General features: G+C 39.7%; 1 protein-coding gene and 2 non-coding genes across 5 annotated transcripts in view; 2 read left to right on the top strand and 1 right to left on the bottom strand.

Moving 5' to 3' along the window:
• Positions 1–22,755, bottom strand: part of LOC146613007 (contactin-associated protein-like 4) — a 154,398-nt gene that overhangs the window by 55,851 nt on the left and 75,792 nt on the right. For 2 of the 3 annotated variants that reach the window (XM_085378752.1, XM_085378751.1), the window contains exons 6-10: positions 10,237–10,409; positions 9,991–10,137; positions 7,247–7,514; positions 6,963–7,112; positions 2,581–2,752 (exon numbers count right to left, since the gene is read on the bottom strand). In XM_085378752.1, the coding sequence (XP_085234878.1) occupies positions 2,581–2,752; positions 6,963–7,112; positions 7,247–7,514; positions 9,991–10,137; positions 10,237–10,409 (910 nt within the window). Of the gene's footprint in view, positions 1–2,580; positions 2,753–6,962; positions 7,113–7,246; positions 7,515–9,990; positions 10,138–10,236; positions 10,410–14,096; positions 14,105–22,755 lie in introns of all 3 variants that reach the window. The other variant, XM_085378753.1, reaches the window with a different exon arrangement.
• trnal-uaa (transfer RNA leucine (anticodon UAA)) lies at positions 411–493 on the top strand. The gene has a single exon. It is a non-coding gene; the product is annotated as a tRNA-Leu (tRNA).
• trnal-uaa (transfer RNA leucine (anticodon UAA)) lies at positions 19,883–19,965 on the top strand. The gene has a single exon. It is a non-coding gene; the product is annotated as a tRNA-Leu (tRNA).

The raw sequence follows: 22,755 nt of genomic DNA on the forward strand, positions 1-22,755 counted from the left end.
ACCCTTACCTTGTGTAACAAACCTAGCAATAGCACTCTCTGGTAAAAAAAAAAAAACATAGCTAAGAAAAACTGAAGTCATTTGCATAATACAGATTTCATATCATATAATAGTGAGCATCATCTGGTTGTTATAAAAAGAGCTTTTGCAATAATTTTTCCTACACTGTTTTGAGACCAGTTTTAAATAAGACAGTGTTTTTAAAGTTTCCATAATGCTTGCAGTGTTTATAATGTCTAGGAAAGCCAGTTTTCATAACTACTGTTTTCCTAGCTTTGGCTGTATGAAGATACTGGGGCTATTCCTCCAGTAAAAATACCTAGCTTGCATTGTAAAACTGTAGTGATTGGCTTACATGTAACATGCGCTTACATCTACTTGGCCATCCTGGTAGTTTGCCCAAGGAAACTACCAGGATGGCCGAGTGGTTAAGGCGTTGGACTTAAGTTCCAATGAGCACATGCTCTCGTGGGTTCAAGCCCCACTCCTGGTAGAGTCAAATTTGCTGTCCATGTGGAGTTCTGATTTACTTTGGTGTTAGTAAAGGTAGTGACTATATCCAAAAAGTTACAGTGATGCCTTAAGTTCCAGTGGGTTCAAATCCCACCTCTGTTAGAGCAGCTGTATTCACTCATTAAACCTTAGAGGAGGGGTGTCCAACTCCAGTCCTTGAGAGCTACTGTCCTGCAGCTTTTAGATGCATCCTTGTGAATGAATGGCAGTTTACCTAAAATCAAACTGATTATATCCAAGAATAGAAAATATATGTCCGCTAGCATGTGTGTGATTAATGTTCATTTGTGAAAATGTAGCATTGTATGGTTTTCTTTCAACAGGTCTGATTTGGATTAGTTCATATTCTTGGATTTTGGCCACTGAAGATGCCAAAAAGCTGAATTATTCCATTAGTACAATGATATTGGCAGATGTGAACACTGTTGTGTTTGCATTCACTACAGCTCCATTATGTTCCCATCGTCACGCACACCCACCAACCGAGGGTGAACATTTCTCAAAGGCTGCTGCAAAACACTGAGCTCTCTTGGGAGGAAATAAATTATTTTACCAGAAAAACAATTTCAATCTGTGCCAAACGCTATTCACTCAACCCTCCCTGAGTCTCCCTGAATATCACATCCATACACCCTGTAGGATCAAAGCACCAAACACAGAGAACACCAGGTGATCAGCAAAAGTACCCGGTGTATTATGTGTGATGCTCAATTCCTTCTCTAGCTCATAAAAGATGGAAGAAAGCAAGAAAATGATGGTGCTAAAAGCGATAATGCGAACAAAAAATAATAATAAAAAAGGATGAAAGGCAGCAGCCAAAATGCTGTATATGAAAGATGACAAATGTTACAAAATGCTATCCCTCAAAAACCAAACAAAGAACCACACCAAGACTGACTCCACCTACAAGCAGGCTGAATAGACAGTTTTCAAAGGTTGCCATTCAGCTTGTTGAATGTCAGGAATAGACTCAAAAGAACAACAAAGGAATACAAGAGGCAGGAGGAGCTGCAGGTGCACTACCGATAAGAGCTTTAACACTGAACACATGTTCAATATCCAATTTTTAGATCTTGCTCTCTTTAGAAGTATTGCCTTTCTTTTTATGTTTTCTTTTACTCACTGCTTTTACTTTGTATTTTACACTCTCAGTTAGACTTTAGGGACCAATATTGCTTGGTTTGGAACAGGGACAGATGTAGATTCGTATTAAAATACACCATTTCATAAAGTAATCCATGTGTTTGAAAACTCAGGTATGTATTTACTGCAGGGCATTTTTACATGTGCCCCCTTACTGTACCATTAAAGACATTTTTCATCAACCCGCCTCTATAGCTAGAAAAACTATTTAATTGACATGTACTCCTATTATTAAACATGGTCTACTTTACTGTGTGGAACAACAATGATTATGGTTTCCAGTCATTTTATTATTTTTACTGTAATTCATCCCTTTGAACTTTATCAAGGCTTACGCTAAGGGTATTGGCAGATGAATGCGGATTCAGGCAGCTGTAGCCATGGGCTGTCTGCTGCGCTTCACCTTTGCTAATTGGATTCACTGAACTGGACCCCTTGAACATATTTGTGGCCGTGGTGCTTTTTGGAGAATTTTAAATTAAACCAAGAAGCCCGTGTACCCTTTTGGGTTAATAAAATGTATTGTTATATTACTTAGAAGTAATTAGCTGCTACGGGTTTATGTGTGACAACTCCTCGATGGGATGACGGAGTGAGTATGCAATGAGTTACCAACAAATTGTAACTGACTATATTATTTGTGTATATGTATGTACAAACGCCCCAGACAGTCAAGGAAAAAGACTAGCATGTTTTATTAGCTAAGGGGAATGTGTGTCATGCTTGTGTATGTGTACAGGATGCTGCAGTCAATGACAGAGCCACTCCATCACATTATGGCTAAAATTAAACATGAATGCTTATCCAAGCAACACAGCGGTAAGGATTTCTGCATCGGTGTCTGTGCGTCTCAGTGTCAATGACAGCGAGGGTATAAAATGATTTAATCTGAGCTCAGTGAGATGGGTTTCTGCTGGTGCTGACCTGTCAATGATGCCGCACATGTCGATCTGCAGCTGGCTGTAATTTCCCAGCAGTCTTTGCTGCACCTTGATCAGGTCGACTCGCTGGTTCTCCACCGTGAGTAGACGCATGCAGCCCTGGAAAGTCTCGAAGAGGTTTCTACATTCCTCACTGTGCTCTTCAGCAGGACAACCTTGATGGGAAAGAAGTTTTATCAGTTAAACAAAAAGACAAGACAACACCAATGAGATTATGCTATCCTCCAAAGAAAACAACAGGACAGGCCAAGTGCACAAGGTGTTAACAAGACCAGTAGTTTGGTTTTAAAGTTTAGTGGTGGTGTGAAAATTACATGTATATTGCAGGAACTTTCAGACTGGCTTTAAATGTATAAATGAAAGCTTTACAGCATGCTTGTGAAGTGAAAACATGTAGCACAAAGCAGTAAAAACTCTGCTTCACACACATTCGTACCAGTGAAAATAATCTGTAAAATTTACGTGATACCGCTGCCTTACTAGTGCATACAGGAGACAGAGCACATAACACCCACTTGCTAGTGAATGTGCCCAAATATTAGTTGCTCTGTTCTTATATCAACACAATCCAACATCACATGCCCTTTGTCCCACAGAGCTGGCTGGTTAAAGATCAGTTAATATCTCATCTGCATTGAACACTTCTGTTCTGCATACAGCTGTCTTAGGTAAGTCCTTAAGCCCTTTAGAAAATGTCAGAACTGCAGTGCATGAGTAAAATGATGAGTGAGAGTAAAATGAAGTCAAACTCTGGTAAAAGGTCTTCTACCACATAAAGAGTGGTGCTGTTATTTGTGCTTTTTTCTTGTACTCCTAAGTGCCTAAAATCCTGCAAATGTGGACCAGAGTTCACTCCTTTCCCTTTAACACACCTTGGATTGTGTGCACTATCGAGTGCCTCCTAACTGAGAAAAAGGAAGTTGTCATGTTTAGTGACTGGGGAAAAAATTAGGTTGGCATAGCATGAGTTGAAAAGCAGTTTGAAACAGGAAAAAGGGGACTCTAAAAGGAAGTTCGACAGGAAATTGCAGTGCAATAACATCAAAGAGGTGTAGAGAGGAATGAATATCATTACTGGCTTCAAGCAGAAGAGAAATCAGCCGTTTAAGATGCTCTGCAAACGGATTTGACCAGTTGCTCCCGCCAACCTCTGCCAGTCCAGCTTCTTCGCCATCACCACCCTCACTAAGCACCTTCTACACCAGCTTCTCCTCAGCTCTTCTTTACAGTGGATTGGGTGAGAGCTGAGCTCAGGAGGCAGAATTCAGGGAAGGCGGAAGACCGTGGTGCCCGGTACTCTGGCACTTAAAGACCGTGTGTCAAAGCCGGTGGAGCCTGCCTGTGCTATCTTCAGCCTAAGTCATTGGTGCAGGAGGAAAACATCATGTCTTATGCCAGTAAGGCAGGGCAGCTAATGATGATTAATCACTACAGAGCAATTCCTCTCACTTCTCAAATAACAGAGATATGATATGGGGAGTGTGAGCCCCATGAGACCACAACTCCAACATGCACTAGAACCATTACAGTTTGAGTACCAGGGGAACACTGGTGAGGATGACCTGGTCTTCTCATGCAGTTAATAGCGTTCATAATACTGATGATTAGTCTTACGGGGATCATTTGCACCTTTTAATTGGCTATTTTATTGCTTCATATCTATCTTTAAATCATATGAAAACAGGTCATCTTTTTTGTTGTTGTCCACTTACTGCAGCTAGCGAGAGTAAATGTGTAAATGTGCGAGAGTGCACTTGCAGGATGATAAAAAAGCCTAAAGCTGTTAAACACAATGCTAGACTACAATATTGCTGAGCAGAGGGAAAACAAAGGAGATGAGATTTTTAGGCAGCGAGGGAGGCAGTGAAGTATGAACAAAAGGGGGAAAGGGAGGGAGAAAAAAGAAAGAGAATGAAGTGGATTGCAGCATGAGGCAAGGACAGAGTAAAGAGAGACAAAAGCAAGATGAGAGAAAGAGTACACTAACTGTATGATGCAATATACACATACATACAATATCACATCTTCTATATAAACATAGCTATGCTCTTTTAAACTGTATTGGAACAAGCTGTTTAATCCTCTGCCTTTAAGCCAACTTAATCTGACTGACTTCCCCTCGTTAACTGAAAATCTGAACAACAGATGGGTGGAACTGTTGTGTGCCAGAGATGACCATATTAGGGATATCCAACCTCTCACTGAAATGAGAATGTGGACCAGTCTAAAGCCTGCATGAGTTTTTGGCATGTAGGGTGTACTTGCACATGTGCTGACCTCAGCATTTGAAACTGAGCCATGTTTAGTATGAGCATCCATCCTTGTAAGTGTGTGTATATCTATATCAATAGCCCACTTGCGCCTTCTTGTTCTAGTAGCCTACTTCTCATCAGTGTGTCCTGGTTCTTCAACATCCGGGCAACATCCAAGCTGGTATGGTTTCAGTTTTCTGTCTTTCGCTCATGTCTGAGGTAGGCTTGGATAGCATGGGGGGGTCTAGCCTAGGGACCCTTGTTGGATACAGGAGCTTGGAAAGAAAAGCATCTGGACTAGTTTAAGTTTCTTGAAGACGTTTCACCTCTCATGCGAGAAGCTTCTTCAGTTCTAAGACCAATTGATGGATTTTAGTCCCAGATTTTTAAGCCTTATTGGGAGTGACCCTATAATGTTCATGGACCTACTATTGATCCTCCGCCGAATCTCACCAGCCAAGGTGTGAAAACAGGTGTGGGTCACTATCAGCCAAGGTTTCAGGTGAACCCATTGTGAGACCTTGCCTCACCCAGTCATGTGACTTACTGAGATCAAATGACTCAAAATGTGAGTGAGCGTTAAGGCGTCTGGGAAGGGATCTCAAAACTGGATTATAGATGGCAGACAGTTGTAAACGACCCCCTCTGTTCAAAGATGGTCGCTGGCATCCTCGAAAGAGTGACCTTCATCCTTTAGATGCAGATGTACAGCTCAGTCTTGTCCTGTTGAGCTTCTTGAAGAAGCTGAGACCTCTAAAAGTTAGGTAACAGCACCTTGACTGCCATTAGGTATCAGGATGTTGTTGCCTTAGACCCACTGTCAGACCCTAGTATGTTGGTGCAATAGGTCCAGGGTTCCTCCTGGTGCACCACAACGCCTCATGTGGTGACAGTATGCAGGCAGTTCGGGGAGGATACCACTGAGTGCCAATTCCAATTATTCACTCCCAACCCCTGGGAGTCATTTGGTACCGGTCCATGAGAGTTGAGGCTTGGGTGTGAAATTTATGGTTTTCAGGGTTTTTATCGATAACTCGGTTTCCCTGGGTCTTTTCCCGTGTTGTAGTTGTGTGTCTTATTTTGAAAGAAATATTTACGTTTTATCATAGCGACCAGAGAACATTAAGGGGGAGAGGGGGAGGATGTTACTCTCAATGTTGTTGGTGCATTTCAGGAGGACGCTGCTAATAAAGTTACACAATTACACAGTGAATTTGCATTTATTATTATATTTACATAATACCACAGTTTTTATCTTGGTCGTATCTTTTTATTTTGTCGTATTTATCCGTGACACCTTACAGGCCGGTCCGTGAAAATGTTGTCTGACATTAAACCACTCCGTGGCGTAAAAAAGGTTGGGAACCGCTGCAATAGAGCACTTCTGGGACGTTACATTTTGGTCCATCTGATGCCACCAGTTTACACCTCAGACTATCCAGAAGCTTGTTGATGTGCTGGTTCAGAGCTGGGAGGAGATTCCCCAGAACACCATCCATCATCTTATTTGGAAAATGTCCCAACATCGTCAGGCATGCATACAACCACCAGCCTGCTGCATCATTTTTTCATTTTGATTTTCAGGGTGTCTTTGAATTCAGTCCTCTGTACGTTGATAATTTTTATTTCCATGAAATGATGTAGAATCATTTTGTTCCTCCCGCATTACTCAATCCATATCAGTAGAGATATCAAGGATGATTTATTTTCCACACTAGTTTCTGATGTACTTTGCCATTCAATTTATTATACGAATCAGGATTATGCAATATTTAAACAGATTGTTCGCTTTTATTCTCAGCTTCCTGAATTTAATACGAACACACCCACACAGTCACGATGAAGGAGGTTAGCTGTGTATGCAGTGTTAAACACCTCAAAGATTATTTTTTCATGAACATCTAGCTTTCCAGAGAAATACTTTTAAAATCAGTTTTCAGGGGATCTTGTAACTGAATAAGAACTTTAATTACAGCCAACAGAAGGAACAGAAATCTTCTAATTGCTTTTCCAGTTAATCTAAGCATAGATATAATATGTAGAAACACATATACTTAAGGAATTTCAAAGTTTCTTAGTTTATAAAAGCCCAAAAGCCCGAATTCACTCTTACCACCAAAGAACAGTTGACTTTCTGCGGTGATGGGAAATGAGGGAGCAGCATGAGCAATGCCCCCTTCTCCTTTATCCACAGAGATTGTCAAGCGACCGCGTCTGGCTGTAAAATCCACTGCATGCCACTGACCATCATTTAGAGCAGCACCTGAGAAAACAGCAGGCGACAACCCTAATGATATTTTATTTCTTTTTATTTTAAAAACAGTATTAAAAACATAAATCAGTAAGGGGTTGACACATGAAAGGTTAGGATTTCATTGTGCAGGTTTATACACTGACCTGCGCTGAGCTCTAGCACCACTGAGCCACTTTTATGGATCATCAGTCGGAGTCTGGCATCACTCAGATATAACCAGACCATGCCCTCTTGTTGAGGAAGGCTAAAGGTGAACAGAAGCCCTCCCTTGTTCCACGTCCTGAACTGGAATCCGACAGACACACCACCCGGCGAGGACGCTGTAGTCCCGGGCAACTGGAGGAAGCTCTGTGGCCCGGGGAACGTCAAAGCAACGGAAACTGGCTCAGCACAAGAAAAGGTCACATTGCCCTGAGAGAGAAACATGAAGAGTGGAGAGTGGGGAGGTGGGAAGAAAAAAAATGATTACTGGTGAGATAAAACAACATAAAACATGAATATTAATCAGCTGCTGATGGCGTGTCGCTGTGACCTTGTGGCGCAGCGATCTCATCAGCAAGTCTCCTTGAATATAGCAATATAGCAATATAGCAATGTCACCCATCACAGAGCTGTACAGGGAGGTAGATATGCATATGAACAGTGCTATACAGGCATTTCCACTGCGGCCCATTGTTTTGAGTAGTGGTAATGACACTAGGTCCATTGCTAAGGCTGTAGCAGTTATATATTACAGCCCCTGCTCTCTTCTGGGAATATCAGCCTGCTATCTTTATAATGCTCTGGAAACACAGATGACATCTAAAAGCCCTTTGTAGAGCTGTTAAAGTGATATATGAAAGTATACGGTGGAGAAAGCTTCACCACTGCAAAATAAAAAGTAAAAAGTGGGCTATAAAATTCCCCAAAAGCCTTTTACTAACACATATGCACAACCAAAATACTCCACATTACTGTTGCTGTGCCTTTAAGAAAGGCTAAAAGTGCTCTCTTTATCAAGACAGACTAGAACAGTGTTAATACTCTATTACTATGAGCTGTATGGAGCTCTTGTAAAACAGCCTCTATTAGACCTTCAGCCATGCATGTGAATCTCTGAACCATTTTTACCAAGACGTTTTGCTTCTCTGCTCTCTCATCCTAAACTGTAATGAGAAACCATTTGTTACAAAATGGTTCAGAGTTGCTCTCCACTGAGTTCGCTACACTTATTGTCATTGGAGAAATGTTTTTTTTTTCTTTTTCTAATGATAAAGGCGAGGAAGGGCTTACTAGAAATTTAACCACCATCAAGGCTCCTCTGTCTTCTCATCGCTCAGTCTCCTCGTTAGGAGCTCATTAGCATCATTAACCAGCTAGCAGCGCCGCTGCCGGCATCCACATAATTTCCCAGTGGTGCTCTGAGGATGTGAACATGTATGAACACACCTGCACGTACAAACACATTCATATACTCTCGAGGCTAACCTGTCGTTATTTATGCACGCGGAGGATTGGTGAGTGCTGGATAAGCAGCAGAGGAATCTGCCTCGTGCTGTTTGTAGGGATTTCTTAATAATACTAATAATCAAGTCACTAAAAGAAAAAAACTGAGTCACGAGTCTGCAGTTTATACTCTCAGATATAAAACCCACAGAGCCTGGGGAGTTTGAGGAGCTAAACATCAAAGCACAAAATCAGTTGTTATCACACGATATATATATATATATCAACCCTCTCGATGCACTGATCAATAAATTATCAGAGTGTGTAAAGGATGGATTAAGCTTTAAGAAAATAGAACATGTCTAAAGATAAATATAAGGAAAGCTGTACAGCTCACACATGGGTCATTCTGCAAAGCATTTACCCCCTAAAAGTCTATTTTCTTTGCTAATTGTGGTCTATTGACTTCACCTCACTGAAAATTTCAGTCAGAACACTGTTTCCCAATAATCTTTCATCTATTGGGAAATAGATGAAAGATTAGTCCATTTTTTTTTCCAGATTCTTGAGATACTCAGGAAACCTCAACCAAATCTTCATCAGGTATCAGGTTACTCTACTAACTGTACACACTAATAATTGTTTCATAATGCTTATGTCTTTAGAATAAATTTATTTTTCTTCCAATTGATTACGACTCCTGAAGAAGAAGCACAATTAAAAACATCCATAAGTCATGTTTAGCTTTTCCTACTCTCAACTAATTTAAACTTCTCAGCCAACAAATTGTTACAGTTATCTTATCTAAACCATTAGATGTAACACCACCCTCTCCTTTGCTAATAGTCTGCTCAGCTATTAGCCCTGCGTGTTGCAGATATTTTATGCTGTAATGTTGTATCTCTTTCTATTTTAGGAAGGCAAGAATCAACACAGTTTTGCAAGATACCCAGCTTAAACCATGAGTAGCCAGGTTTTTTTTACATTTATTTAAGTAGAGGAAGATGTCTACTTAATAGACATATATATATATATATATATATATATATATATATATATATACACACACACATATATATATACACACATATATATATACACATATACATATACATACATATATATATACACATATACATATATATATATATATATACACGTGTGTGTGTGTGTGTGTGTGTGTGTGTGTGTGTGTGTGTGTGTGTGTGTGTGTGTGTTAATAAAAGTAATATAATCAGTACAACAAGACAAGAATAGATGGTGCGGTAACAAAATGTAAATAAATAAAAAGGCAGCTTAATGAAATGCAAAAGACTAAAAGAATCCAAACATCTATGATAATGCCAGTAAAGGCATTATGTTACTGATGCAAAGAGGCGAACTGTTTGAGAGCCTGGAGTCACAGCATATAAGTGCTTTCTTGAAAACAGAAAAATGGGTGTTCTTGGTATCATGTACTTACCCTGACAGTAACTTGGTGGTCACTATTCTTAGCCAGCTCTATCAAGTTGAAGCCATTGTACAGCAGGTTTTCTATGCAGCCATGGAGGTCCTTACTGGAGGCGTCTGGCTTCTGCGATCGAAGGCTATGGACAGCTCCTAAACTCAACTATGTAGAGATCACAATGAAAAAAATATTGTATATTTTCTGTGCACATTTATATAAACACGCCACTGGTCAGTTTTATATCAGTGTGTTTTAGCACACCTGTTCGATGGCCCAGCGACTGAACTCTGCCGGGAGCTGCACTCTCTCCGTGTTTTTGTCCACAGTCAGGTTGAGGTGAGCACTTTTTTGCTCCAGTACTACATGGTGCCAATGCTGATCATCCAACAGGCTGCCAAGGGAGGTGAGATGCAGTGGTTCAGGGGAAGTCTTACCTGAAAGAGAAAGCGGGAGACAGAAAAGATGGGTGAATAAAGAATAACAAGAGAAATGGTGAAGAATGCAAAAGGAAAGACAAAAGAAGAAAGTGTTGGAAAAATACATTTAGGATAAAAAGGAGAAGGAATGGGGCAAAGGGAGAAGTGGATACAGAAGGTGAAGAAGGTAAGAATCAGCTAGAGGTAGAAGAGAGGTGGGGTTGGTCATGGAAGAAAAACAAAGAAGACTGATGGATGGCAGGGAAAGAATAAGAGGTGGTGGAGGATAAAGCAGGCAGAGACAAATAGATCGTTATTGAAAACTGCTCAGAGTGAAACTGAAATTACAAAGACAGACTTTGTTTTTTAATCCACACACCAAAACTGTTTTATTTGTAAGAAACAAGAAAAAAAAGAAACACTGTACATCAAATTGGTCACTATAAAATGGAAAAGAAGTGAAGCGCTCATCAAATGATTTCACTTATGTCATTAGGATTATTCAGTTTTCTGGTGGCTTTTAGCACTTTTTCTATTTTTACCTGATTTGACAGCGACTTTTGTTATATGACCTGTTAGATTGCATGGTTGTCGATATCTGACCCACTATTCTGGGGAACAACAACAATCAGACTTTACACTGCATCTAAATATTTCATTTTTCTCTGAATCCCACAGCGAGGATCACTGAGAGGTCACCCTTGGTCATCTCATTAGCAACAACTAGATATAACTGCACGCTAACACTGAAAAACAAAGCCAAATATGTCCTAATGCCTAATCTGGGGGGGAAAAACTGGAGAAGATGTAACCCAGTGTTAATTTGGTTATCTGATATTGTGTGATATTCAGTATATATGTATATACCTATATTGGGTGTTATAAAATGTTCTTCAATGATTTTGAGGTTTTTTTATTGCTATTGGTTTGCGGCTGCTTTACGACAGTCGACTGTGGTAGTACATCCTAGCGGGAGGGGCTATGAGCTCACGTGGCTTGTAGCTGTGCCAGAGAGCAAGCTTGGGTGAGCTAGCGGGGAATATCTCCTTCTGCAGTAGCCTTGAAAAGGACTATTGTTCGTTCTCCTGCCAGGTAAAAATCTGTTTCGTATGTATATTATACTATTCCATGTGTTATCATGTGTTTGCTATGATGTGATGTGTAGTAATGGTTATTAAGGTGTTAATCGCTAATCGAGGCTAAGCTAGCAAGCTCGACAATTAGCCGCCATGCTAAGCGGACGTTGGTAGCCAAGTTCGTATGTCACTATGGGGCTACGAGCTCACGTGGCTTGTAGCTGTGCCAGAGAGCAAGCTTGGGTGAGCTAGCGGGGAATATCTCCTTCTGCAGTAGCCTTGAAAAGGACTATTGTTCGTTCTCCTGCCAGACGCTTCGCTGCTGTGCTGCCTTACTGCTGTGCCATTAAAGGACAAGCGGCCGCCATCCCTTCATCCATCCGGACCTTGATTATTTGGACCGAAGTACTCACACACACGCCCGCATTCAGTGCCATACACTCTCTTTATTTTGCTGGCCAGCTAATATCATTTGTTTTTTTTGTTTTGTTTTGTTTGCATTCACAAAGACTATCCAAAGACATTTTGGTTATTGTCAAATAGACACTCTCTGATTACGGACTGAGGAGGTTGTGGTGTTACAACCCCAGGACTGAGAAAAAGGACTCTTTACATAATATATTCATTTGTCTCCTGGTTAGGAAAAGTGACTATTGATGGAAATATTTTTCTTCTTCTTGTCTTTGTCTACATTGTATCCCAGAGAAGTTTTAAGTTGTTCAGGTTGAAACATTTGCACTTAAAGTCGGTTAAGTTTCCTTTGATATATCAGTGTCAAGCTGATGTTTAAGAGGGTATGTTAAGGACAGATGTGCTCCAGTCCATCAATCCTTTAAAGTGCTGGACACCGATGGTAAATTGCCATCAGACCCTAAATAAATTGTCCTCTGCTGTTATCCATATTGCTTCACTCATTCTTTGGTGAGTAGACGTATTGGTTACAAAGACACATGGCAAGACACCATTAAAGATAGATGAGCACCAGCCGGTCCTAATAAGTGGATCCATCTCTATTCCCCCCCTAGGGATGTGAAAGAAACTGTGTTTCTGCTTACAGGGGGAACTGGAGAGAGCAGAATACTGTCAGTCATTAAAAATGTATTAGATATTCTTAAGGGAAAAGCAATTTCAACTTCAGAGAAAGAAACAGAACACTTGGAAGCTGATGGACAAATATCTTTGATATTTCACTTCGGTCTGTGAGAATATATACAACCTAGTGAGAAATCAAAGGAAAACCCTGAACTGTTCATGCTTACAGGTAGAGATCATGCACGAGTTGTTTGGATCAACTCATCTTAAGGTGCCTACGCTCACCTTTCCCTTCAGTCAGTTTATTGTCCTTGTAATTGTTTGTCTGGTCCTCTTCAGCTTTACCTCTGCTGAATCTGTCTCGCCTAAATACAACTAGCCAGATTTGTGAGTTTGTAATAAAACAAGTATTCCAGCAGTTCCCAGTATCTCCTTGTGTTTTTCCTAATGTTCTTACCAATGTCCTAATTTATGGTGTGGGCTTAACCCCTTGTTGGAAGTGTTTTCTTCCTCTGGCTGCCTTTAAATGTAACTCCTACCTGGATTAAAGGATTTGGATTTCTAAACTTACGCTACTTCCTGGTGCTCTACATTTACGCCCTTTCTTCTGTTTGTTGCAAGTTTAATACAAAGCTTAAAAACTCTCTGACTTAGGTCTAATGAAACTGTACAACATCAGGTGTTACAAATGAATATTGTCTCCTAACACGTCAGTCATGGGCTATGATGCACAGCTGGAATTCCTCCACCTTTTGCTGCCACGCGTCTTCTATTGCCACATTTTCTTCTTGTTGGTGTCCCAAACATTTAGTTTATCACATTTTACTGACTGCTGTCTGCTTGAGATAAGTTACTGTTCTGTTGTTGTCGTTTTTTCTAACTAGCGCTGTAGTTACACTAACCACTACATTATTTCAAGCTTGCATTTCTGTTTGTTGGTTGGTAGAGTTGAATAGGTGGTCATCCTGAATTTGGAACATTTTTTTCTAGGCTACCTTTAGCCTTTAGCCTTCTGCTTAGGAACAACATTTTGGAGCCACTACAAAAGAAAGATATTGCTGTGATTTGATGATTATGGTGCTTGTCTGGGACAGTCTGTGTATACCCAGCTTTAGAGAGTCACTTTAAATCAGCACAAAGCTCTTGATATAAGTGGTCTGCACAACATCCCATATGACAATCGACAGGGAGCAAGAGGTCACTGTAAAAAGTATGAATATGGTTTCATATGTCTGCCCTTCACAGTAATCAGCTATTGGGAGGATTAAATGATATGCTAGACCATGCTCTCATTTGCCATCATTGAAAAACCAAATGAAGGAAAAATGAATATCTTTTCAATAAATTACATTTCTATCCTTCAGCAAAGTTATCAAAGAATCAATGTCAACTCAGACGATGTTAAAGAATGACTCTGCCACATGCATATATTGCAGCTCTGGTTAAATACCAAAAGCTGGAAGGCCAGCTTTTCAGGTTATTTAAAATACATTTAGCAAAAGATGACAAGTCCTCCTCCTCAGTGTCTTTTCAAACTCAGACAGCTAGTTGATTCAAACCCAGACCCTTTGTGCTTCGAGGGAACTTCGCGTACTACTGCACCACCTTTCCACTCTAGCATGTGGGAACAATAAGTTCCAGAGGTTGCTACAAATACATGCAACACGCTTTTCTTTTTTCCAAAACTTCAATCTGATATAACTAAATGAAATGCCAATCAAATATTCTATAACTTTCACCTTTCACCAAATCTTGGACCAGATTAGAACTAATTTTAACCTCGAAAGGCCTTAAACCCTTAAGCTCTAATTAACAGAAAATTCTTTACTTGGATAAACACGAATTGTTGCAGTTTGGTACAATTCAAGAATAGTAATAGCACAAATTTGAGTGACCAGAAAAACAATGTTCTTGGATAGCTCGTGCTTGGAAGGAAGAAACATTAAAACTCTTCTGATGTTAACACCTTACTGAGCTTTGAGCTTTCTTTTGTTTTTTAACTTGAGTTCGTCACGTTTTCATATTCTTACATCAGGTGGAGTGAAGAAAAACAATTTTATTATTTTATCAGAGAAAATTAAACTAATGATACAGAGGAAGTCTCTCCTGTCAACACAGTTATTGTGATGACTTATTTGATTAGAGTCTGGATGAACAGAAAGAGACACTGCAATCAATACGAGAGGAAAGATGAGAATCTCTTTATGGGCTTTGATTAATGGAAAAATTACTGTGTTGTAGGAGGTAGAGAAGAGGGCCTTACTGGATGGATGTTTCATTAGATGGATGATTTGATTACTGCATGAATGATGGGAAAGAGAAAGCAGGAATCAATATCAGAGATCAGAGGCCAAAACAGAGAATTGCTTTACTAATATTAATAAATAGAGCCATCTCTTTCCATCTCTTCATCAATCTTTCCTCGTGTGTTTTCTGTCTTTCGTATTCTCCAATCGTTTTTGGCTGTGAAATCATCGCCTCTGAGGGAGGAAACTTTTCCAGTTTTGAGGACCTAGTGTTACAAAATTTGAGACTGTCTCAGCTTTTTTGTCATCACAGTCCTCTGTTAGACATAGCTGTTAATTAAACAAGTAGTTTAATTAACAGCTATTTATTTAATCAGCAATGCAGTCAGTTTAACTCAGTATGTTAGATATAAATGATATAATTATGCTGAGCCGTAGAAGAGCTGCAACAAACATGACAATGAAAAGGAAAACTTGTAAATATTTACAACCTTCCCTTCAAGGTCATCTTCATGTGCACCTCTTCACTACTGTCACTGTGCCTGATATCTTTTAGGTCACTCTGGAAGTCCCACTATAACCAGTTGTGTTGTGGTCCTGAGTCTTTGACCCAGCATTTTATGTTTTTGAGTTGCGTTTGTCGTTGTTTAAGCTTGTAGCTGCTTACTGTTCAGTTGTCGCTTTTGTGTATTTTTTAAAATGTATCCTCCGTTACAGGCATTTTTGTTTGTGCTCTTAGTTTAGTCTTTAAGTGCCTCCCCACGTTTTGTCAAGTCTCTGTCTGTTATGTTTCCCTGTTAAGTTATTTCTTGTTTTATTTGGGTAACATTTGTCTTGTGTGTTCTATGTTCAGCTTTACTTCGCTTGTCTCATTATCCCTGAGTTACACCTGCCATATTTCCCACCTGTTTTTTCCTTAGCCTCATTATCATTTGTCCCTTTGTCCTGTCTCATATCTTCCCAACCTTTGGGATTATTTATCCCAGAAATGTGTTTCTTTGCATTTCTGTAAAAAGTCGAGCAATAAGCTGCATTTGGGTCCACTCCCTGCCTACCACACAGCTGAACCTTGACTACTTGAACTTGTGCATCTTTGCTGGACCCTGCAGTGGATGAAAACTCCAGCCTACTCATTTAGTTAGGTAAAAAGATGAAGTCAGAGCCACGATGGCATGTGCTATCATGGAGGTCAGTTGTGCTGAATGTTGTCAAATGCCTTACTGTAGAACCTTATGTTGACAGTATGACACTGGGGGACAATTTCAATGTGTACAATCTTGTGAATGTCACAAAAAATGACAAACATGCTCCAGGTTATCTCCCCCAACTGATGTGTGGCTTTGGGCTTAGACACTGTGCACTTCTCCTCTGACAATTTCTGGTTGCTGACAGGGTTGTAGCCAAAGCCCCGGCTCTCATTACCAGTGATGATACTTATTAAGGTGACTTCTGAGTCAGTTTGACATATAAGCTGATATTTGCTCTCAACAGGTTTGAATTCTGCATTCATATTGTAGCACAGTGGTGCAGTGGACTGCTGCCTCACATATTCATATTCAAAAGTCCTGATCGGTTGGGGCTGAATTAGAATCTTGTCCAGGCTTTCCATGGTGTAACCTGCCTTTCACTAAATGTTACTCAGCCTCCTTGCAACCTTGGGATAGATAAACAGTTCAGATACACAGATACAAGTAGTCAAAATGGGACTAGGCCAAAAAACAGCAGTCCAAAGATGAACATGTAGAGCTTGGCCAACTACCAGTCAGTATGTTTTTATTTTTTAAATTATTAAGTACCCAGTCATACAAGTCTTTGATCCTATTGATTGAAACCTGATACCAAACGTAATGATTGTATGTTTATTATTATTTATAGTTTATTTTGCCATTCTTCAGGTTAATGGAAAACATGAGTATTTGAATTGTATTTAATACCATTCATTATTCATTATGCCAGTGTTTCCCAACCTTTGGGAGCCACGCCACATATTTCACATTAGAAAAATCACACAGCATCATGTTAGGGCCTTCATCTGGGTTGGAGGTTTCTCCAGGACCCAGGTCAGATTGACTACTTTTTCTTTACAAATATTTATGTATTGCTATTATGTACTGTGTCATCTCACAGCATGACTATTATGTAATTTCTTCTTCACCTTCTTATGTTTTACTGGTAGTTGGCAACCATTTAATTAGAGCAAGGCAGTTGCACTGCCCTCTAGTGGAAGAGAATGTAATTGTTCTGCCGGTTACTCATGCCGATTGCTTAGAGTACTGATCAGATGGAACCAGATCACGGCACACCGGATCACATCTCAGTGGTTGGGAAACACTGTATTATGCACTGTAGATTTATGACCTTCACACTAAATGTGAAGGTCAAGTGTCAGTTCTGATATTTCCACCTTCCAAAACTCTTTTGTCTGCTCACTGTTATATCTCTGCATTAAAACTCTGTGGATCAGAACTTACCAGGTTGTTTAAATAGAACCAATTAATGTAACAGATCACTTAACCTTGCACACACAAAGCCAGGCACCTTACAAGAAACACTTACTCCTACGTGCTGGAATAATCAATAATATACCATAAGGTAAGTATATCCGATTAGACTCCGTGTAACACACATAAACACAGATGATGTTCTGTAGCTGAACGACATCTTATCCCAGAATCAGTCAGAAAATCTATTTTAAACTTTTAAAATATGTGTCATTTGATAAATTGTGCAAGATTTTATTTATGAACATCAGAGAAAAAGACAGAATATCCTGAGTAATTGTCTTCAGCGTATTCACCCGAAGGCCTTACTAGACAAAACTGAGAGAAGATGCAGATCAGATCCATTTTTTAATGACTGAAATCTGACTTAAATGGAAATGTGTGTGCCCACGAGCAAGACGTTGTTGAGAAATAGAGTGGGAAAAAAGTTTGAAACCTAGTTTAAACTGTGAATGACTGCAGCAGTTCTTCCTCAGACCGAGTCTGCTGTCTCATCATTATAAGTCTGTACTGAACACAAGTTTAAATCATTTTGTCATTCTACTCATGCCCGCAAGACACTATCGCGTCACTGTATCTTGTCTCCTATTCTATTACAGCTCCTCAAAATCTGATTGCTCTTATCAGAAAACTGGCTGGTATAATTATTTCAGCAACTGACTGCCATAAAACACCATGTCTGTCACAGAAACTCGCTAATGATTCACAGCTCAGGTCACCAAGTGAGAAGTTTGCAGGAAGATTTTTGCTTCCTCAGAAAGTATTTCTAGTGCTTTTTCCCTCCTGCATCATGTGAAGTGAGGTTAATCATCTTTTTATCTTTTATTTCTTTTCACTTTTTATTGTAGACTTAATTTGCACAATAATCTAAACTAACAAAAATGACACATGCAAAAATCACATTTGGTCACATTAAGAGAAGCTGATCAAACGAAAACCAACAGATACAGGATCATTTCTCATCTTAAAAGAGTCATTTAATATATATTGAGCATTTGAGTGTTGCTATAATTTGGATATTGTGAAATACTGTGGGATTTATTGAATTCTGCTGTCGGGGCTAAGAGCTTAATGTCTTCTTTCCAAAGCTAGCAAAGGTGCAAAGGTTCAAGCTTGCATTATATGTATGTGCTGAAGTAGCTGCCAACAAATTCAAGCATATAGTGGACTATCTGATCTCATTTATCATTTTTATTTACAGGCAATGGGAGAGCCTGTGAGTACTTTGTGAATAGTTCTGTTTTGGGCTTAGAGAGTTCAGTGATCCCAGCAAACATCGCTGAGACAGAAGTTTTGTGTCTCTGGACAAAAATGGTCAAAGGCTGTAGCCAAAAGTGTGATTATGAGGCAGCCAGCCAGAGGAGACACATCAAATAATAGTCCAGTCATACCCTCTCATACAAACCAGGGAAAAACAATCATACAGTACTGTGGAAAGAGCCATCTTTCTTTACATTTTCCTTCTTAGGAACCAGGCTTTCTGTCATTTTTTTAAAGTGGTCTTGACACTTGATCTTCAAGTGATCTCCTCCAGGATTTGTAAAGGTCTTTCAGCAGTCTTTGGTTGTGGTGTTTTCCTCTTCTTGTCTGTCTGGTCTAGGCATCGACTCAAAATTATACGTTTTTGTTTGAAGTGAACTGAAGACAGTCATGAAAAGTGAGTGAAGAACTTATCAGACAGGAACCTCATTGAACCTGAAAAGAAGGCACTAGCCAAAGGACTCCATTTTGCCATTTCTCCACAACAGCTGCCCACAGTGGATCTAATCACAGCCACGAAAACAACAATCCATCCTAGCTCCCCTTGTGGGGAACACACCCCATTACATCAAAAACTCCACTGACTTTACCAACAAGTTCCAGAAACTTCCTCTGGATCCGGATTAAACCAAAATGTTCTTTGATGTGGTTTCACTCTTCACTTGCATACCTGAGGCAGTGGAGACTGTCAGAAAACGACTACAGCAAGACAGTTCCTTAGAAAAGAGAACCAGCTTTACCCCCGATAACATCTGCAAACTGTTAGACCTCTGCGTTACCACCACATATTTTAAATACAACAAGGGTGTCTACAGACAAAAACATGGATGTGCCATGGGCTCTCCGGTGTCACCCACTGTGGCCAACATTTACATGGAGGAAATGGACAGTAAAGCCCTTGGCAGCACGTAGCCACTGGTACAAATACGTGGATGACAACAGGGTCGAAATCAAAAGCCAAGAAGTTTAAGCCTTCACATCAACTCAGTGGATAAAGTTCAACAGGGAAGACACAAAGGACAACAGTTTGCCACTTCAGTACTGTGCTGTGCACGTTGAGGAGAATGGAAACCTCAACACAGAAGTTTACTGGAAGCCCACACACACAGACCAGTACCTACTCTTGGACTTGGACGCGCTGGAACACAAACTTGGAGTAATCAGGACCCTGCAACACTGGGCAGAAAACATTTCCTCAGAGGTAGAAGGGAAAGAAAAGGAACACATACATGTAAAGAAAGCTTTTAAAACATAGTTATCTTAGTTGGGCTTTCATCAAATCAGTGAAGATGAGTTTTAGTCAAGACAGCTTATTGAAAGTTTGTATTAATTTACCAAACTGCAGTATAAATCCCTTTTTTTCCTTTTGCGCAAGTACCAGGATGGCCGAGTGGTTAAGGCGTTGGACTTAAGTTCCAATGAGCAAATGCTCTCGTGGGTTCAAACCCCACTCCTGGTACACACCTTTTCCACACCTTGGCTCATGTGATGATCAATAGTGGGCCAATGAACCCTTTAATATACAACTCCCACTAGGGAATCTCCATCATTTGGTCTTAGAAATGAAGAAGCTTCTTGGATGAGAGGTGAAACATCTTCAAGAAACTCAAAGAAGTCTAGTCGCTTTTCTTTCCAAGCTCCTTAGCTGTTAGCATTGTTAAATTTGCTGAACAACAATTAAGTTATAGAAACCTTGCGACCTTGCAACAAGGTCCAGAAAGCTTTTCTAGTCGACATTTAGAAAGGCCATCTGGCCGACAGCTGGGAAAAATCAGACAATTACAGGATGCTTAAATGTAAATTTTGAGATTTCATTCTAGTCATTAAAACAAGCACTTAAAGACACAAACATGTCTGACTTCCCAGCCCAGACTGCTTGAGAATTAAAACTTTCTTTTTTTCTTTTTTTACTGTGAAGAGGAGATTCATTGCTCTATGTTTTCAGTCTCTACCTCACTGCATTACCTCAGTACTTATAATTCAAAAAACTCACCAGTGAAGCCTCAGATTGTTGTCTTTGCACTGACTTTGGTACAAAATCGCTTTGATAGCTGCAGCTGTAGGTTTTGCATATTAAATATGCATAAAATTGAGGAAAATTGAAAGAAAAACAAATCTGGCTGTAATAAGTCTGTGACTGTTGATTAATCTTAGTATCTTAAAGTGGACCTTTCAACCTCTACAATATTTTCTGTTATACTGTTACAATCATTGATAGTCACATCAAACAAGGTCATCCATCCATCCATTCTCTTCCACTTATCGGGGTTGCAGGAGCATTGGAGCCTATTTTCGCTACCATAGGGTGAGAGGCAGGTTATACCCTGGACAAATCAACAAGACCAAAGAAGGCCAAAGATTCAAAATAATAAAGGCGAAATATGTGCAGCAATTGCAAATGTAGGCTTCACGCTGCTCTCAGTTCTTGCTTTCAGACAGTTTTTCTACTCTTGGCTCTCTATGATGCAAATGGTGCTGATATCTGTAATATGGTGGCACGTTGCTCTGACTGTGACCACACAGGCCCCATCCACCTGATATTCAAAATGACTAAAACAGTCTCTATTGCAAGGTGCAGGAAATTTCAAGAAAGCTGTCTTAAAGGCATCGAGAAGGGAGCAAGAACAGCTTGTTTCAGAGAGTAAATGAACTGAGAGGTTGAACCAAAGCCCAGCATAACATAAACATTTCAAATATGTTTTGAAATGAAATGATATATGAAATAATGAAAACTAGTCCAAGAATTTAAAAAAAGGAGATGGAAATGAGCATAAAAGGTCCTCTTAAAAGCTAACTTCAAAATTAATTCTCTTCAAATGTATATTCAGTTAACCCAAATTTATAAAGGCCCCTGGGTTTATAAGTTGAATGAACTTAAAACGACCTGCTGTAAAGTAAACTTTTATTGGAATTTCTTTTGTGGGGTAGTGTGATATTTGCTGTGAGATTTCATAACATGTTTAGCTGCCAACGCAGTGTCACAAAATAAGATTGGCCAGTAATTACACCCTGCAGTGCAGCCAAGTAGGTGACTGTGACTAATGACCTGGTTACTACTTTCATATCTAGGAAGCAAGTAACAAGGCTTCTTTATGTGCTGGGGCTTTCCATACAGTCAGCTATGTATTTAAACTTCTAGTCCTTATATATTCACTACACATACCTGCTGCAATCACACAGATTCCATCAAGAATGCAATTATCTAAAAAGAGATGGTCGACAAATTGGCAACGAGTGACAGGAGAGGTGATTTTTTTAAATTTCTCTCATGCAGAAAATTATAATTGGTTAATAAGTAAAAGGAGAGTGACAGGGGCAGGAATTAATCACATTATTTAAAGTACTGAACTGCTGAAGGTACTAGCATCTGCTAAAAAGTAATTCATCTACCACCTAGTTTTTAATTTGTATTTTGGTTCCTCAGTCATCAGGACAGACCTGCTGTTTGTGCAGGGTTGTTACTCAGTGTTGCCTCATAATGTGGACAGCATCTGCTCCAGGAGGGTCAGACCTGGATGTGTTAGTGTTAGTACAAAAGTGCACAAAGCAGATGACCCGAATTGCACAATTCGTAACCTAAAAACTTTGTGCAGAAAAGTGAAAAAGAGAGAGAGGGAGAAAAATGTAGAAAATATGAGGCAGAAATAACATAAGAGGAAAAGAATTGCTCTGGCATATCCAAAAGACAGAGATACATAACAATGAAGGAAAACAGAAAAGATGGTTGGAGAGAATATCAAAAAGGTCTTTGTGTGTGTCAAGAAGGCAAGACAGGAGAATGAAAATTAAAGTACAACTAAAAACAGCCAAAGTGTCTCTTCTGATTAAAAATAAATAAATAAATAAAACACTGAGATGTGGGCAGAGAAACTCAGAAAAACAACACTAATTAAATCAGAAAAAGTCTTGCTGAGAAACAGGGTGGAGAGGAACAGAAAGAGAAACCACAATGAAAGCTCTGTTGCTATTATTTCAAAGGACTTGGGATGTTGCTATGTTGAGTACGTGTGTTTGTTCACACTAGGGATGTTTCTTATGACTAATTTACTAGTTGATTAGATGGGAAGAAAAATTCTAACTAATCAACCAGTCTGCAAGTATGAAAACAATAAGAAGGCATTTAAATCCAAGTCAATCTAATGGATGAGGTTAAACATGGACAATAATCAAAATGCAGCTGAAAAGTGTGACGCCATGCATAACACTGTACACGCTCAGTGTCAGATGCTGAGTGTTGCTAACATTAGCA

This window comes from Diplotaxodon limnothrissa, linkage group LG18 (genome assembly GCF_057381915.1).
Source record: "Diplotaxodon limnothrissa isolate DT_005_m linkage group LG18, D_limnothrissa_male_GT1.1, whole genome shotgun sequence".
In the NCBI taxonomy this organism is placed as follows: domain Eukaryota; kingdom Metazoa; phylum Chordata; class Actinopteri; order Cichliformes; family Cichlidae; genus Diplotaxodon; species Diplotaxodon limnothrissa.